Below are 25,000 nucleotides of genomic sequence, written 5' to 3'. Positions count from 1 at the left end.
ACCGCATTTTACTTCTACTACCATTTCCGCATACACCGGAAGTGAATTGCCACCATTTCTTGGTATTCAATGTCAACTTACAACGTGTTTATATCACGCAACTTGTAATTTATATTAAACACACGTTTATATTCCTGATCGTAACGCGCCATGAACGCGTTTGTAACCGGTTTGTTGGCTACTTTTACTACAGTAACCTCACATCTGTTCACTCGCGTTAGCATTTGGCTAATTTCAGTTAGCTGCCGGATCCGTTGCACAACGTTACACTTAAAAGTTTAAATCCAAAAATTCGCTTTTTTTCCTCCAATCGACGCCTTCATCTTAGACTTTTTACGTTCAAGCCAACAATAATCGCACTTTATTCGTCCTCCGTAGTGGGCGTGGTCAGCATATATGACGCAGGAGCGAATTCAAACCGCGGACTGGATTCGGTTTAAAACCCGGAGTCTGAACGCCGGCGCGTGAGCGACATGGAACTCGTGAGTAAACTCAAGGGTTCGTTTTTAAACGGAGAGAAAATGTTAAAATTTCACTAATGACCTGGAACATAAAAGTCCTCGGGGACCAACACGGTTACGGCTGGAAAAGAACAAGCTTTGTGTGTTTTAATACAGTTTCAGGGCTGTGAAATAAAGCCCCACGGATTTAAACTCGTCATCTGTTCACTATGAACTCACTAATGTAGTTGTGACGTTACACTACAGCTCTGTGTGTGTGTGTGTGTGACATGGAGCACTAACTCAAGGCCCTCTTCTTCCTCCTCCTCCTCCTCCTCCTCCTGCTGGCCCTCATGATGATGCTAAGCTAACATTTAGCACAGTTAGTATTGAGCTGGTTTACTCACCGGTGTCTCTGCAGCTCTGTAACGGAGCACTAAAGCGACTGTTTCTCTACACTGTTAAACCTTCAGCCTGCTGCTGCTGTCACTTTCCCTTTAAATCCACACTGGCGTGAAGGAAAAGGCCAAAAAGTGACGGTGTGGTTTTACAGAACGGATCAATTCACTTATCACAAGTCGCTACAAACATGTCGGATGCCTCCAGAGTAAACCTCTGGACTGGAGGTCCATGTTGAAGGCGCGGATGGTGTCGGATTGCCGGAAAACTGCAGCACTTGGTTGTGATTAAACGCCGAAGACCACACAAGCCATTCGCTCCCCCTTCAGTCCCGCACACACCGCACCGGGCCGCTGCTGTGTTGTAATCACACCCGTATTCGTGTAAACCCCCTCTCTCCTGCAACACGATTGGCTAAGAGCGTTAGGCTCACGAATACGGGCGGCCGGCGATGACGTCATCAAACACGGAAATAAGAGTTTTATTAGAAATACATTACTGATCCAAATACATTATTGATCATTAAAAAATAAAGATAATAATGAAACTCAATGATACAATGAAGTGAACGATTAATACAACATAAAATATATTAAATGGTTGTGCTCATAGTATAAATAACGTCCCATAAAAAATAAATAAAAATGTCATGTAAACAAACTGAATGCTTTTATGTACGTTAAAATGACAAATAACACAATGCAAAATATATATGTTTATAAAAAGTATCACAGAAACGTGTGTGCGTATAAACACACATTTATTATAGAATAAATACAAATATCAGGCAAATATTAAACTATTAATGCTGTTAAACCAACATAAATATATTTATCACGTATTAATTAGTAATAAATAAACGGAGCAGAAAGCAGAGAACATAAAGATTAATAAAATATCGAATGTAATAAAATTCTACATTTACATTTGTTTACAGAGTTTTTCAAGGACTTTTATTATATAAAAAAAAAAATCGTCCGTTCGACCAATCAGCGTGCTCCTCGTGCATCTGCTCTATCAGCCAATCCGCGAGCAGTAGGGCGGGGTTTGTCAGAATGTGGTTGGGAGATGAAATGAGACAGCTTAGTAAGCCGGATAACACTTCCGGGTTATTTAGGTCAAGTCAACGAAGACGCACGGGTATTTCCGGTTTGATCGGAACCCCCACCCTGCTGCCCTCAATACGTCAGCGCATCCGCGATATTGGAAAGGGACACGTGCAGTTTGGACACAGACTTCGGCTCTGTTCGGGTTTAATCGCTCAAATCTCGGTTTAATGAATGAAATAATAATAATAAAATAAAATAAAACTTCTGTATAACTTCTGCACGTGATCTGAATGTTTTGAATTGTGTCTAACTGCTGAAAACAGAGCAGCTGATGTGTTAAATGTAGAGAATAAAAACAGTTATTGTTGTGGTCAATATTTTACTGCTGATGTTAAATTTATAACCACTTTTTTTTATATAAATAACTCCATCCCAAATTAGACAGTTAGATGAGTAACTGCTGCTTTATACCAAGTGTTCAGTCACATGACAGATCATCATCTCAGCTCTTACCAACAGTCCAGACAAACTGCATCACTGCTGAACTGAGGACCAACCACGTGACATCTCCACTGATGAATGTGTCAAAGGGTGCCAATACTTTGTGCAACGCATCTAAGTGACATACCTTAATGATGTGCAGTCATGAATTTAAACACATGCATTTAAAAAATACAGACACAAACCACACACTTCCAGGTTCCTTCTTTATTTTTTATGTGTGCGTGTGTGTGTGTGTGTGTGTGTGTGTGTGTGTGTGTGTGTGTAGTGTTTTTGATGTTTTAAAAGTTAAAATACTGTTTATTAATATGATAATATGATATGAACAATAACCACACTGGACAGGACAAAACCAGCAAAAACAATGTACAGAAAGTTGTCCAGAAAAATAAAAAACAGTAAGTAACTGAATGATTTGCAGGTGTTTTTTTTTTTTTTTTAATAATCCTTTGTGTATTTCTATTTAATAATCAATATTCGGTTCTTCTGTAAATGTCTAGGAACCTGCACCTCTCCACTTCTGCATCATTTCTGTCAAATTGTTTTCTACTCATTAAGATTCATAACAGACCCTCGACGTTCGATCATACTGAAATATTCTTCCTCGCCCCATAAATAAGCCTAAACAATGAACTGTAAAGTGGCTTGTTCCTATTGCGCAGCTGAGCGTAAGGACTCGCGGAAGCCGCTGGAGAAGTTTGCCTAGCTACAAGGCTACACACTGAACAACACATTCACCCAAACCAGGCAACGCTGATGATCACCTCCTCCATCACTAGTGAAAACAGCTCATTGTGGTTAAAGGGAACCAAGCTCAAAGTTCAACCTGCTAATTTACACTATGAATAAAACATACACATCTTGGTGTTGGTTCATCGTACCGAGCAAACAGCATGAGACAGTATACTGTCTGTGGTCAGGGTGGTGGAGGATCAGGATCCTATCCTGGAAACAATGGGCGTGAGCTGGGAATACTCACTGGATGTGACTTCTGTCCAACACAGAACACCACCTATACACACAGAGGAGTAATTTAGTGTAACCAACACACCTACTGGTATGTTTTTGGGAGAAAACCAGAGGAAACCTATGGTGAGAACAAGAAGTAGGAGCTGTGGGATGGCAATGCTGCCTGCTTTTCCACTGGCCTACGTGTCCCAGCTAATTACTGAATTGAACAATACGGCCAGTGTAAAAGTTCGGCCTCTCGTATGTGCTATTTAAAGTCCATGAAGTACGTTACACCTCCACAAACCTTCAGGCTATTATTTTGATTCACTGAGGGTGAGTTAAGATCTGGCATCAGCAGCAGAAGTGAGAGTACAAACAACTCAAATTTCAGCCTGGTAATGATTTCATGCGCTGATAAATTCTTAACAACATGGTGAGGTCCTTAAAGCCAAGAGATGCCGTACGGGTAAACGTAGGGTGACGGGCTGGCGAGGGCTTCTGACAAGTCGTCATACGAGACCCAAGATGGTGTCCACTGGCCTTTGTGCTCCACAAGTCTCATTCATCCTTCCAACCGTCTATGAACACTGCACTCCATCATCTGGTCCACATCTGGGAGCAGGGATTAGACTAAAAGCCAACCAATGGAAGTATCACCTGAAGCTAGGAGAAACTAGTGGAATCTGCGGTATAGTGGAACCACACGAATAATAGCGGAGTGTAAGAAAGTTTCCCCAACAAACCACATTTCTTTTTTTTTCTTTTCGGCGCTTTTGAAGCTGTAAGAGTTCAAACATAATAATAAGATTCAAATGGAGCAAATGTTTGAAGTATAATATTGAAATCAGCTGGTCACAGAGTTTTAAGAATGGAGATAAATTAGTGCTGAAGTTTCACCACTTTACTCCTGGTGATAAGTAGGTAACATCTCACCACCGGACAGAAGAAATCCTTCCTGAATGAGATTCCATACTCACTGTGTAATGGGAATGTTGATGCATGTTTTCTTTACTAATCAGATCTCTGTTTTTTAGAAAACCGTTAAAACCATGATGTATTTTTTTCTGATTATGTGAACGACAGATTAATTAGAAACAGGTTAGAAAGTCGCCGACAGTTGGCTACAAACACAGAAGTAAATGCAGGACAGAATGTCTGAGACCAAACTGGAGCATTTAGAACTTCTTTAGGCAGGAGTGGATGGTACAGGCCTTCTCCAGTTCTGTGAAGGAACAAAGAGAAAGGAGTAAATCTGACAGTTTGGGTTGGAATAATACAATAATTCCACCTGTAGATTGTTATAACACTTTTAAGACTCTTCATACCCGTCTTACTGCTGGCACACTGACGCAGAGACTCCATCGTTGTTAGATATTCTTTACCCAGGAATTCGGTGTAGTTTTTTCCTGCTGAAACTTCTTGGAGACATTTAGTAGAGTCCTTAAAGAGTAAGTTTGGATTGTTCTCAGACTTGAACATGTTAAACATGAACAAAGAGCTGGAATGACCAAACATGGCCTGGAAAACACACAAAGCAAGAACATTCAAGACTCCACCATCTGCTTTCATTTCATGGTTTAATGCTGTTTTTTTTTTTGAAGAAATAAAATCCACCTTAACACAAATGAACTTTGAATGTTTGTTTAACTCACCTGCTGGTCCTTGAGGAACGACACCACCTTGTCTCGTTTGTCTGGATGAGTGATGACGGCGTGAGCTGGAACTTTGGCTAAATGACACTTCTGGTATTCAGTAATTTCAGCAGAGCCTCCGGGGCAGATGAGCTGGAAGTCTGATGATATGAAGGACTTAGCCCATGCTGGCCCTTTACCTGGGGGGAGGGGGAGAGAGAGAGAGACAGAGAGACAGAGACAGAGAGAGAGAGAGAGAGAGAGAGAGAGCGAGACAGAGAGAGAGAGAGAGAGAGAGAGAGAGAGAGAGCGAGACAGAGAGAGAGAGAGAGAGAGAGAGAGAGAGAGATGGAGAGAGAGAGCGAGAGAGAGAGAGAGAGAGAGATGGAGAGAGAGAGAGAGAGAGAGAGAGAGAGAGAGAGAGAGAGAGAGAGAGAGAGAGAGAGATGGAGAGAGAGAGAGCGAGAGAGAGAGAGAGCGAGAGAGAGAGAGAGAGAGAGAGAGAGATGGAGAGAGAGAGAGAGAGAACATGACTGGCTCATGGATGATGATTGTCTAGTGTCACTCTGATTGGCCAGAGAAGAGAGAGGAAGCCCCTCCTGTAATTTACTACGTATGTCTGTAGCTTCATCAGATCTTAAACCCGGATGGCAGACTGAACACGTTTCTGTGTTAATTAGGAGCCAAACCTGGTGTCTTTTGATAGGTTAAACATCTTTGTATGAGAGGAATGAAACACTCAAAGACATTTTGCTAACAGCTAGGAGCTACAACTCTTTTCTCAGTATGGAATAAGAGCCATTGCTCAGACTTTAGTAACACATGGAATATAACACAAGAATTAATGCGTGAGTTAAAATGCTTTTCTGTCTCATGTTAATTCAGATGTTAATAGTTTTGGCTTAAACACAGCTGTTAAACATCAGTATTTCTTTACGTTCTGACTCACCGTCTGTGTTCTCAGCTACTGTGCTGTGCTTAATAAAGGCCACGTCACCGGCACCGTCAGCCAAACACCTGCAGTACAAAACAACACAACACAACACAACACAACACAGCACAGCACAGCACAACACAACACAGCACAGCACAGCACAGCACAGCACAGCACAACACAACACAGCACAACACAGCACAGCACAACACAGCACAACACAGCACAGCACAGCACAACACAGCACAACACAACACAGCACAGCACAGCACAACACAGCACAACACAACACAGCACAGCACAGCACAGCACAACACAACACAACACAGCACAACACAACACAACACAGCACAACACAGCACAGCACAGCACAACACAACACAGCACAGGACAACACAACACAACACAGCACAGCACAGCACAGCACAGCACAGCACAGCACAGCACAACACAGCACAGCACAACACAACACAACACAGCACAGGACAACACAACACAACACAACACAGCACAGCACAACACAGCACAGCACAACACAACACAACACAGCACAACACAACACAGCACAACACAGCACAACACAACACAACACAGCACAACACAACACAGCACAACACAGCACAACACAACACAGCACAACACAACACAGCACAACACAACACAGCACAACACAACACAACACAACACAACACAGCACAACACAACACAACACAGCACAACACTCCAATTCAGCAGTAATCTCACTGAAAGAACCTTTTAAACCTACAGTCAGAATGTGGGACCGGGACGTGGTCATGAGTCGGTTTGTGAATGGATTGAGGAGACATTTCTGGTTCTGAGTGTGTTAGGCCTTTATTTAGGCTAATGTGGAGTGGTGATGGATGGTATGGGTCAATGAGACAAGATAGTGGGGTCGGGTCCCAGTTGATATCTTTACTGATCCCCTACAGAACCTGTTCTTAAATGAAGAAGACACATGTCACAGACGTAGCACCATCTTACAGTAACACAACTATTTCTGGTGAACGACAGCTTCACTAAAACTTCATTCTCAAACCTAAACTTCCTACAAACACAAAAATGAACACAATATTAAAATGACCAAAACGGATGAGTCCCAACTCAGAGGACTCTGAAGACTAATGTTTGTTTCTCCTCAGGTTCTCGTCATCAGTCCAACTGGCCAGTAGAAGATTAAATAAAGTAAGAGGAGTTTTTTTGGGGGAAGTCGTGGCCTAATAGTTAGAGAGTCTGACTCCTAACCCTAAGGTTGTGGGTTTGAGTCTCAGGCCTGCAATACGACTGAATATTATTAGTCTTAAAAAGTGGGTGGGTCCTGTCCCACCCACATATAATGGTTCCGACGCCCATGACCACGGGTATTGGATTTGGATCGGTCACGCACCACCGATACCAGATCCACTCAAAATGCTTGGATCGGCGCCGATACCGATCCAAAATATCGGATCGGTACATCCCTACTAAGTTAAGTTTCTATCTAGCAGTTAAATGACGCATCCGTCTTTTATACAACAAGAAACTTCATACCTGAAGAAACAATTGAGCTTTAAAGAATGTGTTAGTTGTATAATCGGATTGACGTGAATCGTACCTGAAGGCTCCGGCGTAGCCGTAATAGCGCTCTGCAGTGCTGGCTTTGCATTTGTCTACGATCCCCCTGATACCTTCAGCTCCCTTGCACAGTTTACACAGGTTTGATTCGGGGTCTGCACCGGGTGCACAGCTCTCACTGAAGTACTTTGCTGTAAAAAAAAAAAAAAAAGACAGAAATAAACAAGTGAAGATTCAGAATGCTGTGAAGCTACTAAACGGCCGAACTCACTGAAATCGCACTCTTCGGTGTCCTTGTGGAGGAGCCCCATGGGAATGTTCCAGCCTGCTGTACGTCCCAAACCGGTATGACACGACTTCCTGCCTATCAGTGTTTCCCAGGTCACACCAGAGGCCTTGCGGACGACGGCCACAGCGTAATAGGATGAGGTATCTGTTGAAGGGAGCACGAAAGAACAGATAGGACAGCATCTGAGAACATTACTGGAGCATCAGGTCATAATGTGATCCTCAGCCCTGGTTTTGTTTAATGTTCCATCAGTGTTAATGTCAAAATCTCTGCACTTTACTGATGTTCCTGTTTACACAAAACGCAGAATAAGGATGTAGAGGATATGAATGAAAATGTGTTTCACCAACCGAATGCAGAACTGCACTTTGCTGTTGGGCAGAAAAACAGAATTGGGTAATTAGTTACAAACTAATATGTCGTTGTGCTACTTATGAAACACCACACGTTATGATTATTCCTTGTAATTTCCTCACATTCGTTGCTATACTCTTCCACCATGGCCACCACCAGCCCACACTTCCCAGCAGAATACACCTGACCACCGTCGACGGCCATCGCGTCTGCCTCCTTACGCTGCAGACAGACAGATGGTGTCAGTGTCGGTTTTGAGGTTCATGAGATCTGAGGAAGGTATCTCACATTACCATGATCTTGCTGATGCAGTCGTCGACAGTGTTGCCATCCTGGCATTCGATCCTGATGTTCCTCTGATCGTCCACACTCATGAAGGTCCACATGTCACATTTATTTTTCTCAGCATGACCCACAGTGCACCATGTAATCTCATGAGGCTTGCTGCTCACGCTGAACCCTGAGGAGCAGATATTCGGATCAACTGGGCTGGCAGATTAGCAGCCAAACATGAGACGGGATGAAACCTTATTAATTAAAGTCAATTAAAAGTGTTTTTATTATGAATTGTTGTGCTGCACTTGTTGGTGTTGGTGTGTGTGTTACCTTTGGTAAGGGCATGGCAAGTAGCTACGTACTCTTCTCCCAGGTAGAGGAACGAGTCCGTGCTCTCCGGAAGCCTCAGCAGCCCCTTTGTCGAGTCTTTGAACATCAGGTTTTTCACGGAGAAGCCTTCAGAAGAGAAGAGACCTTTGTCCTGTGAAACACACGTGTTATCAGTCACACATTGTTGATTACTTCACTTTATTCATGGTGGATTTCCAGATCATACACTGCTACGTCTCTCTTTTTACCTTCAAATAATCATGTAAAACAACCACACTGTTTCCCAGCAAACACTTTGAACTAATTATAACTTGAACGTGTAGGTGATGGTGGTAAACTGATAAGGTATAAAATCCATCTGGAAACTATACAAAAGCATAAGACACTTCATTCTTACACACTAACCTTTAATACAAACTATAAACTGCACCATAAGGGATTCATTTTTAAATCTCCAAAAGAGTTAAATTCCTACGCAGCGCACAGAAAGTTGCTGGAAAACGATTAAAAATAATTAGAATTAAAATCCTCAGTAAAATAAGGCTGAGCATTTCACATCGTGGGAATATGTTTTCGTTTGTTCTAACTTTAATATGATGAAATGTCAGTGTGTTATATGAGGGTATATATGGGGGTATATATAAGGGTATATATGGGGGTATATATAAGGGTATATATGGGGGTATATATGGGGGTATATATAAGGGTATATATAAGGGTATATATGGCGGTATATATAAGGGTATATATAAGGGTATATACAAGGGTATATATGGGGGTATATATATAAGGGTATATATGGGGGTATATATAAGGGTATATATAAGGGTATATATGGGGGTATATATGGGGGTATATATAAGGGTATATATAAGGGTATATATGGCGGTATATATAAGGGTATATATAAGGGTATATACAAGGGTATATATGGGGGTATATATATAAGGGTATATATGGGGGTATATATAAGGGTATATATAAGGGTATATATGGGGGTATATAAGGGTATATATAAGGGTATATATGGGGGTATATATAAGGGTATATATAAGGGTATATATGGGGGTATATATAAGGGTATATATGGGGTATATAATGGGGTATATATAAGGGTATATATGAGGGTATATATAAGGGTATATATATAAGGGTATATATAAAGGTATATATAAGGTATATATAAGGGTATATATGGGAGTATATATAAGGGTATATATATAAGGGTATATATAAAGGTATATAATGGGGTATATATAAGGTATATATAAGGGTATATATGGGGGTATATATAAGGGTATATATGGGGGTATATATAAGGGTATATATGGGGGTATATAAGGGTATATATAAGGGTATATATAAGGGTATATATGGGGGTATATATAAGGGTATATATAAGGGTATATATGGGGGTATATAATGGGGTATATATAAGGGTATATATGGGAGTATATATAAGGGTATATATATAAGGGTATATATAAAGGTATATAATGGGGTATATATAAGGTATATATAAGGGTATATATGGGGGTATATAAGGGTATATATAAGGTATATATAAGGGTATATATGGGGGTATATATAAGGGTATATATAAGGCTATATATATAAGGGTATGAAGGGGCAGGTTTTCACAGGGTCTAGAAAACAGAGCATTTACATCATTTACACCATCACATACCTTGAGTTTATCAAGAACGTCAAAGATTCGCTTGGTCAGTTCTTTGTCTTTACGACTAACCACAGCATCTGCAGGGACTTGAGCCAGGTTGCAGGTTTTAAACTCGTCCACTCTTTTCCGGGAGCCGTCTTTACACAGCAGCTCGTAGTTGGCCTTATCACCAGCTAAAAATATTCAGGATGAACATCGTCACGTTCCTCCTCACACAGAAACCCGCTCTAACAGCAGTAAAACCTGATAGAAAGCAAAGCGATGCTGACGTTACGAAATGTACATATGGCTTCTTAGCCACTTACTAAGTGCTGTGAGGTGGTCCACAAAGGCCACATCTCCAGCTCCATCCTTCAGGCACCTGCAGAATCAGCAAACAACAGGATTATGTCTAGAATTTAAGGCTCAAATGAAATAAAATGACTTGGTGACTGTAACTATTCTGCCACAGTTTATACTAAAGTCTCTTGACTTGATGATTATAAAATTTTTTGGGGTAACATTCAGTTTTTTCTTGCTGCCTGCTAGAATTTTTGCAACGATGATGTTCTTACTGGAAAGCGCCGTGGTGGCCGTAATACGGCTCCTTGTGAGAGCGCGAGCAGTCGCCTTTACACAACTCGCATAGTCGCAACGTGTTGATCGCTCCAGGAACACAACTGGCCGGGAAAAATTCCTTCACCGCTACAAAACACACAGACGCACATTAGATGAAATAAACACCTGGAATTCTGAATAAATGAAAGAGACCCTCACTCACCCTCTTCCACAGGTCTGTCCTCGATGCCAGCCCATTTAATCTGTCCGTTTTTGATGAGGGCGCCGATGGGGACGTTCCAGCCTGCAGTTTTCCCCAAACCTGTATGACACGTCTTCTTCCCACGAAGGTCATTGAAGCCAAACTTAGTTCCTTTCTTTGCCACAGCTACAGCGTAATAGCAGGTCTCTACATCTGGAACCGGTTCAAAAGGAAACAGGATGCGATAAAAACAAAAGTGATAAAAAGTACAGGTTTTTATCATTGTTAGGTTTTAAAGTGATTGTAACAGACTACCTGTGCCATACTGCTCTGCCAGGATGGGGTGAAGGTTATAGGGTGTGAGACCGGCTGTGTAGATGTCTCCTCCATCCAGGGTGACTGCATCTGCTTCACCTTTCTGATCAAATAAACAGAATTCAGGATTTAGTCACGTTTACGGGATTGTTAGGAAGGTAGATGGTTTGTGTCTCTGGTTCTGTTTCATTCTCATCTCCTTTCCTCCTCACTGTGTGATGTTACTGTGCACTTTTTTGTTCCTGTATCCCTGTGGCTTTCCTCATACCTCTGAGAAACATGACAGGAGGTGAATTAGTTATGTTTTGTTGGATCATGGTGCCTGTTGTGAGCTAGCATCGCATCCAGGGTGTATTCCTGATTAGCGTGCTGTGTTCCCAGGATGGTCTCTGGATCCTCTGTGACCCTGATCAGGACAGAACTTTTACTGAACGTGAGTCAGTGGATTAAGTATGCAGGTGTTTTACCTGGATGGCTTTGATGCATCCCATAGATCCCTCACGCTTCACACAACTCAGTAAATCAGACTTTGAAGCCAGATGTCTGCATTTCTGAACCTCCTGCTCTGACTTTAAGCACCATCTGATTCTCGGATCCACAGGTGCAGATTTCGTTAAAGCTGAAAAACAAGAGATTTACTTTCACTGGGAAAATGAAACAGTTCTGAGCTTTACAATTATTCATGAAACTTTTAGTCCATTTGCTTTAAGTGACAAATTCCCGCCTTATGTACTGATGTATAAAACACATCCTAGTGTAGGATGTAGGTGACGTACGAAGTTCTAATTTAATCTAACACTAATCAGAACCCGACTGAACGTCTGACGTCTGTCGGATGTGAGATTTTGTGCTGTGGTGGTCCGAGGCGTACGTGTGTGTACACAGTTACACAATGAGAGAGCTGAAAGTTCAGAGCAGATCATCAGCAATAAACATAAGCAGATGGTTATAACAGTTCATACAGTAATATTAGCTCTAATTCGTGTCTTGTTTTGCAAACTGTTACCAATGAACAGATTTAACCCTAACCCTAACCCCTAGGTTTGGCTTTTAGATTAGACTCACATTAAAAAGAATTCTGAGCTCAAAACACATCCATTTAAAATATAGAGTCAAATACAGGGTTTAGAATGAAGTCTAACATTTAAAACACTGTGTAAAATGTTCTGCATTACCGAAGCATCCGAGCACAACACAGAGGACAGAGAGCTTCATGCTGGACTCCTGGAAACAGTAAACACAGCGTTAGTGTGCCTTCATAGGGAGCCTAGAGCTGAAGGGGCTGAGGCTTAGAACTAAGAGCCATGGGCTCGGTCCTAGATCACGTTAAATTAACTATATAAGTACTCTACATAGGGTAGAAAATAAGGGGCTTCTGCACTTTTTGGAGTGCACTATATGTCCAATGGGAAGCCTTTTTTTGTTTGTTTGATTTTTGTTTTTTTTTGTTTTTTGGAAATTCCAGTTTCAAAGTCCATTTCTCTCTCTGTAAACATATCACTTATTCACACACACACACACACACACACACACACACACACACACACACACAACTAATAATGAAATATAATAATAATTAAATAAAATTCATTTTAACTAATAACTGTGATGAGAGAGATTTTGTTAGGCGCACTCCCCTGAACCAGAGAGACTTTTATTCATCTCATTTCTCCAACAGAGCAGTCGAGAGTTAAGGGCCTTACTCAGGGGCCCTGTGGTGGCAGTAATATTTTTACGTGATGATTATAACATAATAACCCCAGAGTCAGCAAATAAACTACAGCATTAGTGCACTACATTAAGTATCACTAGAACTTCCACAGCATACAGAGTGCAAATAAGGAGCGGTTTGGGATTGAACCAAAATCCTGACCATTTACTTTAACAGACTCCTTACTAGGACTGGACAATATGGAATGATAAAGTATGTGAGTTTTCTGAGGGAAGTCGTGACCTAATGGTTAGAGAGTCTGACTCCTAACCCTAAGGTTGTAGGTTCGAGTCTCAGGCCAGCAATACCACGACTGAGGTGCCCTTGAGCAAGGCACCGAACCCCCCCAACTGCTCCCCGGGTACCGCAGCATAAATGGCTGCCCACTGCTCCGGGTGTGTGTTCACTGCTGTGTGTGTGTGCACTTTGGATGGGTTAAACGCAGAGAATGAATTCTGAGTACGGGTCACCAAACTTAGCCGTATGTCACGTAATGCAGGTATTAGTAGTATTTTAATATCTCTGATTGGAAGAAGCTTACTGTAAGTTTAAAGACTTTCCCCCTTCATTTCAGGGTTTTATATGTTATTTTAAATTGTATTTATATATTATAATTCAAGTCTTGCCAGACCGGATGCCATCTCCCCAAAAGATCCCCTTGAAACCGGTTATTGCTGCAGATAATCCATTTGGCTCCTGCCTCGGTTCTCTCAGATCTGCTCCTCACAGGTCCACATGCGCTACAGAAACTCTGCTCTGTCTATATTCTAGGTCATGTTCCTGTCAGGGATTCTCAGGGACAACAGATGCAAGTGCAGATTTTTTTATTTAAATATAAACAACAAACCAAAAGGAAAACACTGAGACGATGAGCACGGCTGTGGAAGGCCAAGCAACGGACAAAACACATCATCAACAGAAGAATGACAAACAGGTAGAGAATCCAGGCCTGAAATAGTGCAAATGAAGGTGAAATGAGGAACAAGAGCAAGTGATTAGTGAGACGTGAAATGTGCAGGGACTGATGGGTAATGGAGTCCAAGACCATGACTTGAGTTGTGTAACTCTTTTGTTTTCTCTCTGCGAGGTGTGCAGCGAGGCTTATGGTACAGACGGTGAGTGACTCTGGTAACATGAACCGTGTGGACAGATTGAGTAATGGTGACTGAGTTTGAAATTTGTTGCTTGCCTGAGACGTGTCTGAGATGTGTGTTGTGTCTGAGATGTGTCTGAGACGTGTCCCGTGTGTTGTGTCTGAGACGTGTGTTGTATGTGAGATGTGTCTGAGACGTGTGTTGTGTCTGAGATGTGTCTGAGACGTGTCCCGTGTGTTGTGTCTGAGACGTGTGTTGTGTCTGAGATGTGTGTTGTGTCTGAGATGTGTGTTGTGTCTGAGACGTGTCTGAGACGTGTCCCGTGTGTTGTGTCTGAGACGTGTGTTGTGTCTGAGACGTGTCCCGTGTGTTGTGTCTGAGACGTGTGTTGTGTCTGAGATGTGTGTTGTGTCTGAGATGTGTGTTGTGTCTGAGATGTGTCTGAGACGTGTCCCGTCTGTTGTGTCTGAGACGTGTGTTGTGTCTGAGATGTGTCTGAGACGTGTCCCGTGTGTTGTGTCTGAGACGTGTGTTGTGTCTGAGATGTGTGTTGTGTCTGAGACGTGTCTGAGACGTGTCCTGTGTGTTGTGTCTGAGAAATGTGTTGTGTCTGAGACGTGTCCCGTGTGTTGTGTCTGAGACGTGTGTTGTGTCTGAGACGTGTGTTGTGTCTGAGATGTGTCTGAGACGTGTCCCGTGTGTTGTGTCTGAGACGTGTGTTGTGTCTGAGATGTGTGTTGTGTCTGAGATGTGTGTTGTGTCTGAGATGTGTCTGAGACGTGTGTTGTGTCTGAGATGTGTGTTGTGTCTGAGATGTGTGTTGTGTCTGAGACGTGTCTGAGACGTGTCCCGTGTGTTGTGTCTGAGACGTGTGTTGTGTCTGAGACGTGTCCCGTGTGTTGTGTCTGAGACGTGTGTTGTGTCTGAGATGTGTGTTGTGTCTGAGATGTGTGTTGTGTCTGAGATGTGTCTGAGACGTGTCCCGTCTGTTGTGTCTGAGACGTGTGTTGTGTCTGAGATGTGTCTGAGACGTGTCCCGTGTGTTGTGTCTGAGACGTGTGTTGTGTCTGAGATGTGTCTGAGACGTGTCCCGTGTGTTGTGTCTGAGACGTGTGTTGTGTCTGAGATGTGTGTTGTGTCTGAGACGTGTCTGAGACGTGTCCTGTGTGTTGTGTCTGAGAAATGTGTTGTGTCTGAGACGTGTCCCGTGTGTTGTGTCTGAGACGTGTGTTGTGTCTGAGACGTGTGTTGTGTCTGAGATGTGTCTGAGACGTGTCCCGTGTGTTGTGTCTGAGACGTGTGTTGTGTCTGAGATGTGTGTTGTGTCTGAGATGTGTGTTGTGTCTGAGATGTGTCTGAGACGTGTGTTGTGTCTGAGATGTGTGTTGTGTCTGAGATGTGTGTTGTGTCTGAGATGTGTCTGAGACGTGTCCCGTGTGTTGTGTCTGAGACGTGTGTTGTGTCTGAGATGTGTGTTGTGTCTGAGACGTGTCTGAGACGTGTCCTGTGTGTTGTGTCTGAGACGTGTGTTGTGTCTGAGATGTGTGTTGTGTCTGAGACGTGTGTTGTGTGTTGTGTCTGAGACGTGTGTTGTGTCTGAGACGTGTCCCGTGTGTTGTGTCTGAGACGTGTGTTGTGTCTGAGATTTGTGTTGTGTCTGAGATGTGTGTTGTGTCTGAGATGTGTGTTGTGTCTGAGACGTGTCTGAGACGTGTCCCGTGTGTTGTGTCTGTGACGTGTGTTGTGTCTGAGACGTGTTCCGTGTCTGAAGTGTGTCCCTTGTCTGAAACATGTCCCGTGTCTTAGACATGTCTGAGACATGTCCTGTGTCTGAGACGTGTCCCGTGTCTAAGACTAAGTCTAATTACTTATTTAATGTAATGTGTTTAGTAATATTTGTGCAAAATAAACAAAAAAAACCCAACATTTTGATAATAATTTCTTTTTTATTTCAGTCAGCTTCTGAATAAAGAATGGAAAAGTAAATCACACTCAGATGCCATTTATTCCAAAAAGCTCAGAAATCAAGAACAATGAGAGAGAAATCTACAGGCAGACGTTTATAATGTGTGTCCAAGACAAACTGGACCCTTTTAGGATGTTGTACAAATGCTATAGAAACAGGCCTCCTCCAGTTCTGTGGAGAACAAAAAGAAAGAAACGTCAGAGACAGAGACAAAGAACACAAAGAACACAGAGACGTTTCAGTTGTAATATAAAACACAGAGGATTCACTGTAGATCATAGCAGCGGGCTGACGGAAATAAGCAAAATATAAATAAATAAATACATTTAAAACAAGATAAATAAATAACTAAATAAAATGATAAATAAATTAATTAATGATAAAAATAAATAAATAAATAAATAAATGAAAAAGGATAAACAAATAAAAATAAATAAATAAATAAATTAAAAACATAAATAAATAAATAAATAAATAAATAAATAAATAAATAAATAAAAAGTTAAGTAAGTAATAAGTAATTATAATAAAGCACAACAAAGTGCTAACAGATTAAAAAATGCCGTGATGGTAAATGAAGAAAATAAAAATATATAACTGCAATTCTTAAAAGACAGTAATAAAATAACCCTAAATTAAATAAACAAACAAACAAACAACCAGAAATAAAGAATAATGCAATGAAAATAAAGAAATAAAATATGAAACAAAAACTTCATACAACAAACATTTAAAATGTAGAATATCCTAAACAGGAAGCCAGGTTTTAACTAGAAGGAATAAAAAAAGCCTAAAGCGCAACTGACAATAATCATTTCTGTCTCTTATACTGTTTCAGCCCTGAACATTTACAGTCATTGGGGGAAAATGAAAGTACACCCTCCTTTAACTCTGTGTGTTTCTCAGGCCAAAGCATTTTCTTTCAGAATATTTTGGGGTTTGTTCACATTTTGCAGACCTAAAGTCATGCTCCATGTTCTTTTTGGAGAGAAGACATTTGCTCCCATCCTTCCACTGGTTCTATCTCTTTCTGACTGTGATGTCATGAACATAAGCAGTGAATGTGTTACTGAGGCCTGCAGGTCACATGACGTAGCTCTTGGGTTTGTCTTTATACCTCTGAGCGTTAATCTTGGTTGGTCTGAGGTTTGACCTTGGACTGAATTCACCTGGACGTTCTCTCTCTTGTCCTGAAGGCTTTCCATTAACAAACAGTTCTCACTTTAGAATGGTGAAATTCAGACGGTTTGGACACGTCCTTATAACCTCCCCAGACTGATGAGCACACAGGTTGCTTGTCTAAGCTTGTGGCTTGATGTAGACACACACCTGAGTGCTCCACAACACCAAACTACAGACGTGCTGCTTCACCTTAGACACACTTCACACTGATGAACTCATCTTGTGTGTTTTATTAGTAACGCCTGGCTGCTAACGATCAATTTAATGATATGGAGGTTGGAAGGATGAACTGAAAAGCTGCTTTACTTTGATGCCTCTATATGACCAGAGATCAGTGGCGGTTCTAGGATTTTTCTGTAACAGGGGCCATTAAGGGGCCACATGTTACATTCAGGGGCCAAGTACAGGGTACATTCAAGCACACAAAATAATTTATTCAGTCCGGTGCAAATACTTTTTGGCCGTCATTCCTTTTTCCAAAGCTTGAGTGCCGCCAATTGTTTGGGAGTGGAATTGCATCTGTGATCATTGTGAAAAATTCTCCGGTTGCTCTTCTCGGCAATGATTGATGGAACAGTGGCCAATCAGGGGCCAATCAGATTTCAAACTGATGCCAGAGATTATTTATTTGTTGTTTTATAGAAGTTGATGAGGACCAGGAGGGTGTACTTTCTTTTTCTCACGTCAGTGATTGTATAATGTGAACTGTGAAGTGTTTTTACCGGACTTGGCCTTTGGACATTCGTGCAGTGATCTTATGGAGGTTAAGTAATCTTGTCCCAGGAATCCCTCATAGCTCGGTTTTACATCCTGGAGACATTTGGTGGATTCTTTAAACAGTGCTTTTTCATCCTCTATAGACTCAAAAATCCTGAACGAAGGGTCTGAGCCGGAAGAACCGAACTTCACCTGAAAAACAGAGAGGAAATGTCAACAGTCACTCAGAGTGTTTCAGTGAGTTCATTCTACATCCCTGAGAAAGAGGAAGGAGCAGCTACATCTGATGCTGGACACAGGTGAACTGTGCCTGGTGTTTCTACTCACCTGCTGGTCCTTGAGGAACGACACCACCTTGTCTTGTTTGTCTGGATGAGTGATGACGGCGTGAGCTGGAACTTTGGCTAAATAACACTTCTGGTATTCAGTAATTTCAGCAGAGCCTCCGGGGCAGATGAGCTGGAAGTCTGTTGATATGAAGGACTTAGCCCATGCTGGCCCTTTACCTGGGGGGGGGACAGAGAGAGAGAGACAGAGAGACAGAGAAAGAGAAAGAATGAGACAGAGAGAGAGAGAGAGAGAGAGAGAGAGAGAGAGAGAGGAATTCATCATGAACACTCTAAAGAAACATCATGTGATTTGTGTTAGGAAAGTGTTGGTGAAGATCCTCCATTAATTCACTAATTTCCAGCCGCTTTTATCTCCCATAATTAATACAAACATAAAACAAAAATCTCAGCTGGTCAAGTTACTGAGATACCACAAAGAAGTGTAAACTCCTCTGTCCTGTCACTGGAGACTCCTTCACAACATCACACGCACACACACACACACACACACACACACACACACACACTGAATATTCACTGGATCTGTGACTCACCGTCTGTGTTATCTGTTGCAGTGGTGTGTTTAACGAAGGCCACGTCACCAGCACCTTCAGCCATACACCTGCAGCACACAAACACAACAAACAAAACCATTTCACTTCAGTCTCTCAGTAATCGAACTTTTTAGACCTGCACTAAGACATTCCTCGTCATGTCTGACCATCTAATTGTTCGAATACACTAACAGCTGATGCTATTTACAAATAGAAATCAGAAAAGGTTTATTCATTCATTCATTCTCTTATTCATCTTCTACCGCTTATCCGAACTACCTCGGGTCACGGGGAGCCTGTGCCTATCTCAGGCGTCATCGGGCATCAAGGCAGGATACACCCTGGACGGAGTGCCAACCCATCGCAGGGCACACACACACACACTCTCATTCACTCACACAATCACACACTACGGACAATTTTCCAGAGATGCCAATCAACCTACCATGCATGTCTTTGGACCGGGGGAGGAAACCGGAGTACCCGGAGGAAACCCCCGAGGCACGGGGAGAACATGCAAACTCCACACACACAAGGTGGAGGCGGGAATCGAACCCCCAACCCTGGAGGTGTGAGGCGAACGTGATAACCACTAAGTCACCGTGCCCCCCGAAAAGGTTTATTTTATAATAAAATCAATTTTCCAACACGGTTGTACGTCACTAACACCCGCTGATGTTAAACACGAAGCCGTCTTTAACGTCACGTGATGTGATGTGATGTGATGTGAATCGTACCTGAAGGCTCCATCGTAGCCATAATAAGGCTCGTCATGACTGGCTTTGCATTTGTTTCCAGTTTTGTCTCCCTTACACAGTTTACACAGATTTGATGCAGGATCTGAACCAGGAGCACAGCTTGCAGCGAAGTATGTTGCTATGGACAAAAAAAAAAAACAAAGAATATTCAACATCTTATATTTCACCATGGATTTATCTACATCAAAACATCACTCGTAACGAGTGTGTGAAGGAGGTGTGAGGTTGATGACATCATAAAACAGGAAGTCTATCTTCTGACTCACAGAAGTCACAACTCTTGTATTTTTCATGGAGGAGACCCATGGGAATGTTCCAGCCTGCGGTTCGTCCCACGCCTGTGTGACACGACTTTTTGCCTTTCAGATTTTCCCAGGTCACACCGGAGCTCTTGCGCACTACAGCCACAGCGTAATAGGAGGAGGTGTCTCCTGTATGGTGGTCTATAGGGGCACAGAACAAGAGGAAGGACTTACAATACAGTACAGACCCTTACAATATCTGTGGGTTTAAACAAATCATTACATTTATGATACAGATAGTAGATGAGTGCTGATGAGTTAGAGGTCACCATGAACTGGGAAAGGTGTCAGACAGACAACTGGACAGTGGGACGTTTATTTATGCAGCTAATTTACAAGCTTGAGAATATGAGTGAACTTACCTGACTCAGATTTACACTTTTCTGTCGAGAAAGAAAACAGAATCTTTAGTTATCTCCATGCATCTGTGTGTGAGCTGTTGCTATAGAAACACTAAACTATTAGAACAAGTGCATTAATAGAATTCTGCTGTTATAGAGAATTAATCAACACCAATAAATCTGACCAATCACAATGCAGAACTCAGCAGCTGTCTGGTGTCACGAGGAAGCATCAACAGGTTTATGAAGGTTCTTTATCAGAACTTACGGGTTTAGAAGGATTTTGCTAAAGGAAGTGCGTTCGGTTTAAAAGTTATTAACTGGTTTCACTCACCAGGGTCGTACTGCTCCACCATGACCGGCACCAGACCACACTTCCCAGCAGTGTACACTTCTCCTCCATCAACTGCAATAGCATCAGCTTTATGAAGCTGCACACACAAAGATAAAGTTTAAAAGAAAGAAAGAAAGACGACACAGAAACGACAAACACACAGCGTCTGTTTACCAGGATGTCTCTGATGCAGTCCTGCACCGTAGCTGCGGTTTCACACTGCAGCCTGATGTTGCCTTGTTCATCAAGACTTCTGGGGCTCCATAAGTCACATTTAGCTGTCTGACCTACTCCCACTGTGCACCATTTAATAACCTGGGACGACTCGCTCGCTGTGTTTTCTGGAGAGTAAAATCGATTTGTTGTTAAAAAAGCTTCTTAAACCTAATGGTAGGCGTATTTTACTGTATTAAAGCGTCTTCAGTGTAGTGAGTTTTATATACTGCTTTTATGTGTGTTACATACTGTAGATAGATAGAAATATAGACAGCATGTTACCTCTCCTGAGGGAGTGGATGGAGTTCCAGTAATCTTCTTTCAGGTAGATGAAGGAGTTGGTGAGCTCTGGGAGTCTCGTCAGCTTCGTCGTCGAGTCTTTGAACATCAGGTTTCTTTCAGGACCCACAGAGGAGAACAGACCTTTATCCTGTGACACAAAAACAGATCCTTGGTCATGAAACATCTCAGGATTTGTTTAGTGTCAATTTTACATAGACAAATAATGCCACACTCCCTCTGGAGGAACTCGTACAAGTTTGAAGATGAAGAGCATCCCAGGGACCCAGAAGGTACATTATAAAAAAGTCTGAGATGTTTCAGAAGTTAAGAAGAAAATCGTTCTTAAAAAAATGTAAACTACTGCTTACAAAAAAATTACAGCATAGACTTTATTTACATTAGATATTATGTACAGGGATGTGGTAGCCTAGTGGTTAAGGTGTTGGGCTACCAACTGGAAGGTTGTGAGTTCGATTCCTACATCCACCAAGCTGCCACTGTTGGGCCCCTGAGCAAGGCCCTTAACCCTCAATTGCTCAGTTGTATAAAAAATGAGATAAAATGGAAGTCGCTCTGGATATAAGGGCGTCTGCTAAATGCTGTAATGTAAATGTACAGATTTTATAGCTTGCTATATTTTATATTTCAGATAAAAATAAAGCAAGACATTTACTTACACACACTCTATATTAGAGCACTGTATAGGGTGTGAAATAATGACTATTTATCCAATAAAGTAAGAACAATTTTGATATTTATTGTCTCACAAACCTTCAGTAACAATAGAGTCGCCTCGATGTGGTCAGAAAGCTCTTTGTCAAAGCGACTGACGACGGCGTGAGCAGGAACTTGGGCCAGATTGCAGGTTAAATACTCATCAACAGGCTTCCTGGTGCCGTCTAGACACAGCAGCTCGTACTCGTCCTTCTTATCTAATAAAAAATTAACTTTGTCTTAATACTTACTTATTACTAATGTTAAACTTTTACAGAACCGTTTAATTACCGAGCGCTGTGAGGTGCTTCACAAATGCCACATCTGCCTCTCTCTCCTTCAGACACCTGCAGTAACAGGAAACAGTTTGTACCACATTATTAGTGATGGTCTAGAGGAATATGAAGGTGAGCATAAACATTCAACCAAATAAAGATCAATCCATTCCTTCTGTAATGACTAGAAACAGCAAACAGAGGGACAGATAACATGGTGAAGATTCCCATAAGGAAACGATTATGTAATGAATATGAACATTTATTATGTATGACTCAGTGAATCAATATGTATGAAAGGAGTCTTCAGAGTCAGTATCATATCGGGACCTTGGGGACCTTATTTTCCTGTATCAGATTGTCCTTTGTGTTTTATTTCTCATTTTATTTTATTACAACTGCACAAAGTAAAAACATGTCTAAACTAGAAGAGGAAATTTGTGCCCTTCATGTACTATTAGCTTTGTGATCTGATTAAAGGTGCAGTGCACGATGTTTGAAAGCCAATGTTGACATATAAAATCACCAAAACAAACACGCCCCTAACCCAAATGGGTGTCACCCCTGTTTTGATAGCTCCGCCCCACACATACATGCGTAACCCAGGCAACTATTATGGCGGAACCTGCTGGGGCGGCTGAGCGAGGGGATAATTTTTTTCAGTAAATAAACACAATGAGTAATACTGAGGTAATACAGATGTGTTTTTGTAGTACTGTGTGTTGTACCGTGAAAGGTTTCACGTGGAAGACGACGTTCAACACCTAGAACCCGAGGCAGAGGTAACGGCAGAGGCAGAGATCGTAACGTTGCTGTGGATAAACACATGGACTTGGAGCCTTTTTTCGCTTTTTATCTGCCATGCCAATGTTTCAACCGCTTTATGCTAATGTCACACATGCGCACTGAACACTCTCTCCACCCATATTGACAAGACACGCCCCTTTATGTTAATGTCACACATGCGCAATGAACACTCTCTCCGCCCATATTGACAAGACACGCCCCTTTATGTTAATGTAACACATGCGCACTGAACACTCTCTCCGCCGCATATCGACAAGACACGCCCCTTTATGTTAATGTCAGACATGCGCACTGAACACTCTCTCCGCCCATATTGACAAGACACGCCCCTTTATGCTAATGTCAGACATGCGCACTGAACACTCTTTCCGCCGCATATCGACAAGACACGCCCCTTTATGCTAATGACAGACATGCGCACTGAACACTCTCTCCGCCCATATTGACAAGACACGCCCCTTTATGCTAATGTCAGACATGCGCACTGAACCCTCTCTCCGCCGCATATCGACAAGACACGCCCCTTTATGCTCATTGGCTACACCTTTGTTTGGTTCGTCGGTCCGACTCAGTTTTCTGAAGCAGTTTTCATACATCATGCACCGCACCTTTAACGTCGATCAAATGTGAGGTTTAGGACAAATCCAGTCTGCTCTGGTTACAGCAGCAGTGAAGTCATTGACACAGAGTTAACAGACGACTCCAACACCTCCTCTGTGTTATCATCGTGTACCGATCACGCTGAAAGATGAACAGAGCACGAGGTTCTTACAGGAGAGCTCCCTCGTAATCGTAATACGGCTCGTCGTGAGAGCGCTGGCACTTGTTTTTACACAACTTGCACAGTTTGTCATTTGTTGCTCCTGGCACACAGCTCTCAGAGAAGAAATCTGCCACCGCTGCAAAACAAAAACCACATGGGCTCAGTGTGAGTAATAATAATAATAATAATAATAATAATAATAATAATAATAATAATACACTCGCGCTGTGATGGAGTTGATTATTTTCCGTTAAGTTCTTACCAGACAGACTTACGACAGTGCTTTTGTTTTTTTCTTGTACACAACAGTTATTTGTCATTGATTATATTTTAATTAATTAATTACTTATACACTCTACATTTAATGCACTGCTTACATTTAATAATCCCTAAAACATAGCGTTAGTTTCTGTTCTCACTCTCATTACAGCAGCTATAAGCAGTTACAGTTGTTCCATCACCTTCAGCTTATATTTATCTGTTTACGTGAAATGTCTGATGTACGAGTCTGTAAACGAGCTGTTACTATGGAAACCTTAGTGTATTTGAATGAGTGCATGAATTCTAAATAAAGCTGCACAAATGCGTGGAGCTGCTTTTATAGAGAACTAATCAACACCTTTTGGCCATTTAGTAGGTGGTGATTCACGTGTGTCTCAGTTGCTGTGGTGTTTGTGTGGAAACTGGTTATACCAAAGCTTGAACAACCCTCTCACCATCCTCCAGAGGTTTGTCATCGATGCCACCCCATTTAATCTGTCCCTTTTCGATGAGGGCGCCGATGGGGATGTTCCAGCCCGCAGTTTTCCCCAAACCAGTATGACACGTTTTCTTCCCACTTAGGTCATTGAAGCCAAACTTAGTTCCTTTCTTTGCCACAGCTACAGCGTAATAGCAGGTCTCTACAACATCAAGATGACAGACTCAGGCTGATTAGTAGCAGCATAGACAACAAACAGGCCTATGCTTTATTTTTTACATTTAATTTTGCTGTTGATTTCACTACCTTTGTCATAATGTTCTGCCAGGATGGGGTGAAGGTTATGGGGTTTAAGACCGGCTGTGAAGATATCTCCTCCATCCAGAGTGATGGCATCTGCTTCACCTTTCTGATAAAACGAATTCAAACAATTTACTGATTTCAAGATTTTCAAATTCTCTTTTTTTCCCCTGCATTATGAAACATACAGAACTATA

General features: G+C 41.9%; 2 protein-coding genes across 10 annotated transcripts in view; both read right to left on the bottom strand.

Annotated features, from left to right (window-relative positions):
* eif4g1a (eukaryotic translation initiation factor 4 gamma, 1a) overlaps positions 1 to 1,208 on the bottom strand; it is a 21,902-nt gene extending 20,694 nt beyond the window's left edge. For all 9 annotated transcript variants that reach the window (XM_060867008.1, XM_060867013.1, XM_060867007.1 and 6 more), the window contains exon 1: positions 848 to 1,208. The gene's annotated coding sequence lies outside the window, so the exon portion shown is untranslated. The remainder of the gene's footprint in view (positions 1 to 847) is intronic.
* Positions 1,209 to 2,613: 1,405 nt separating this feature from the next.
* tfa (transferrin-a) overlaps positions 2,614 to 25,000 on the bottom strand; it is a 23,798-nt gene continuing 1,411 nt past the window's right edge. Inside the window, exons 3-34 of the mRNA XM_060865935.1 lie at positions 24,810 to 24,912; positions 24,520 to 24,705; positions 23,813 to 23,939; positions 22,250 to 22,305; positions 22,016 to 22,176; positions 21,245 to 21,392; positions 20,921 to 21,087; positions 20,747 to 20,843; positions 20,434 to 20,454; positions 20,036 to 20,212; positions 19,749 to 19,887; positions 19,012 to 19,079; positions 18,456 to 18,634; positions 18,134 to 18,320; positions 16,369 to 16,400; positions 12,634 to 12,682; positions 11,926 to 12,077; positions 11,459 to 11,561; positions 11,165 to 11,356; positions 10,959 to 11,088; positions 10,710 to 10,765; positions 10,414 to 10,577; positions 8,727 to 8,877; positions 8,414 to 8,580; positions 8,243 to 8,342; positions 8,117 to 8,137; positions 7,749 to 7,910; positions 7,518 to 7,668; positions 5,921 to 5,988; positions 4,993 to 5,171; positions 4,666 to 4,858; positions 2,614 to 4,562 (exon numbers count right to left, since the gene is read on the bottom strand). Coding sequence (XP_060721918.1) covers positions 4,516 to 4,562; positions 4,666 to 4,858; positions 4,993 to 5,171; positions 5,921 to 5,988; positions 7,518 to 7,668; positions 7,749 to 7,910; positions 8,117 to 8,137; positions 8,243 to 8,342; positions 8,414 to 8,580; positions 8,727 to 8,877; positions 10,414 to 10,577; positions 10,710 to 10,765; positions 10,959 to 11,088; positions 11,165 to 11,356; positions 11,459 to 11,561; positions 11,926 to 12,077; positions 12,634 to 12,682; positions 16,369 to 16,400; positions 18,134 to 18,320; positions 18,456 to 18,634; positions 19,012 to 19,079; positions 19,749 to 19,887; positions 20,036 to 20,212; positions 20,434 to 20,454; positions 20,747 to 20,843; positions 20,921 to 21,087; positions 21,245 to 21,392; positions 22,016 to 22,176; positions 22,250 to 22,305; positions 23,813 to 23,939; positions 24,520 to 24,705; positions 24,810 to 24,912 — 3,933 coding nt within the window. The 3' untranslated portion in view covers positions 2,614 to 4,515. The remainder of the gene's footprint in view (positions 4,563 to 4,665; positions 4,859 to 4,992; positions 5,172 to 5,920; positions 5,989 to 7,517; positions 7,669 to 7,748; positions 7,911 to 8,116; positions 8,138 to 8,242; positions 8,343 to 8,413; positions 8,581 to 8,726; positions 8,878 to 10,413; positions 10,578 to 10,709; positions 10,766 to 10,958; positions 11,089 to 11,164; positions 11,357 to 11,458; positions 11,562 to 11,925; positions 12,078 to 12,633; positions 12,683 to 16,368; positions 16,401 to 18,133; positions 18,321 to 18,455; positions 18,635 to 19,011; positions 19,080 to 19,748; positions 19,888 to 20,035; positions 20,213 to 20,433; positions 20,455 to 20,746; positions 20,844 to 20,920; positions 21,088 to 21,244; positions 21,393 to 22,015; positions 22,177 to 22,249; positions 22,306 to 23,812; positions 23,940 to 24,519; positions 24,706 to 24,809; positions 24,913 to 25,000) is intronic.

The sequence above is a fragment of the Tachysurus vachellii genome, chromosome 1 (assembly GCF_030014155.1).
Source record: "Tachysurus vachellii isolate PV-2020 chromosome 1, HZAU_Pvac_v1, whole genome shotgun sequence".
Classification (NCBI taxonomy): Eukaryota; Metazoa; Chordata; class Actinopteri; order Siluriformes; family Bagridae; genus Tachysurus; species Tachysurus vachellii.
Note: the sequence above shows the minus strand (reverse complement) of the source record. Positions and strands in the feature narration are given on the sequence as shown.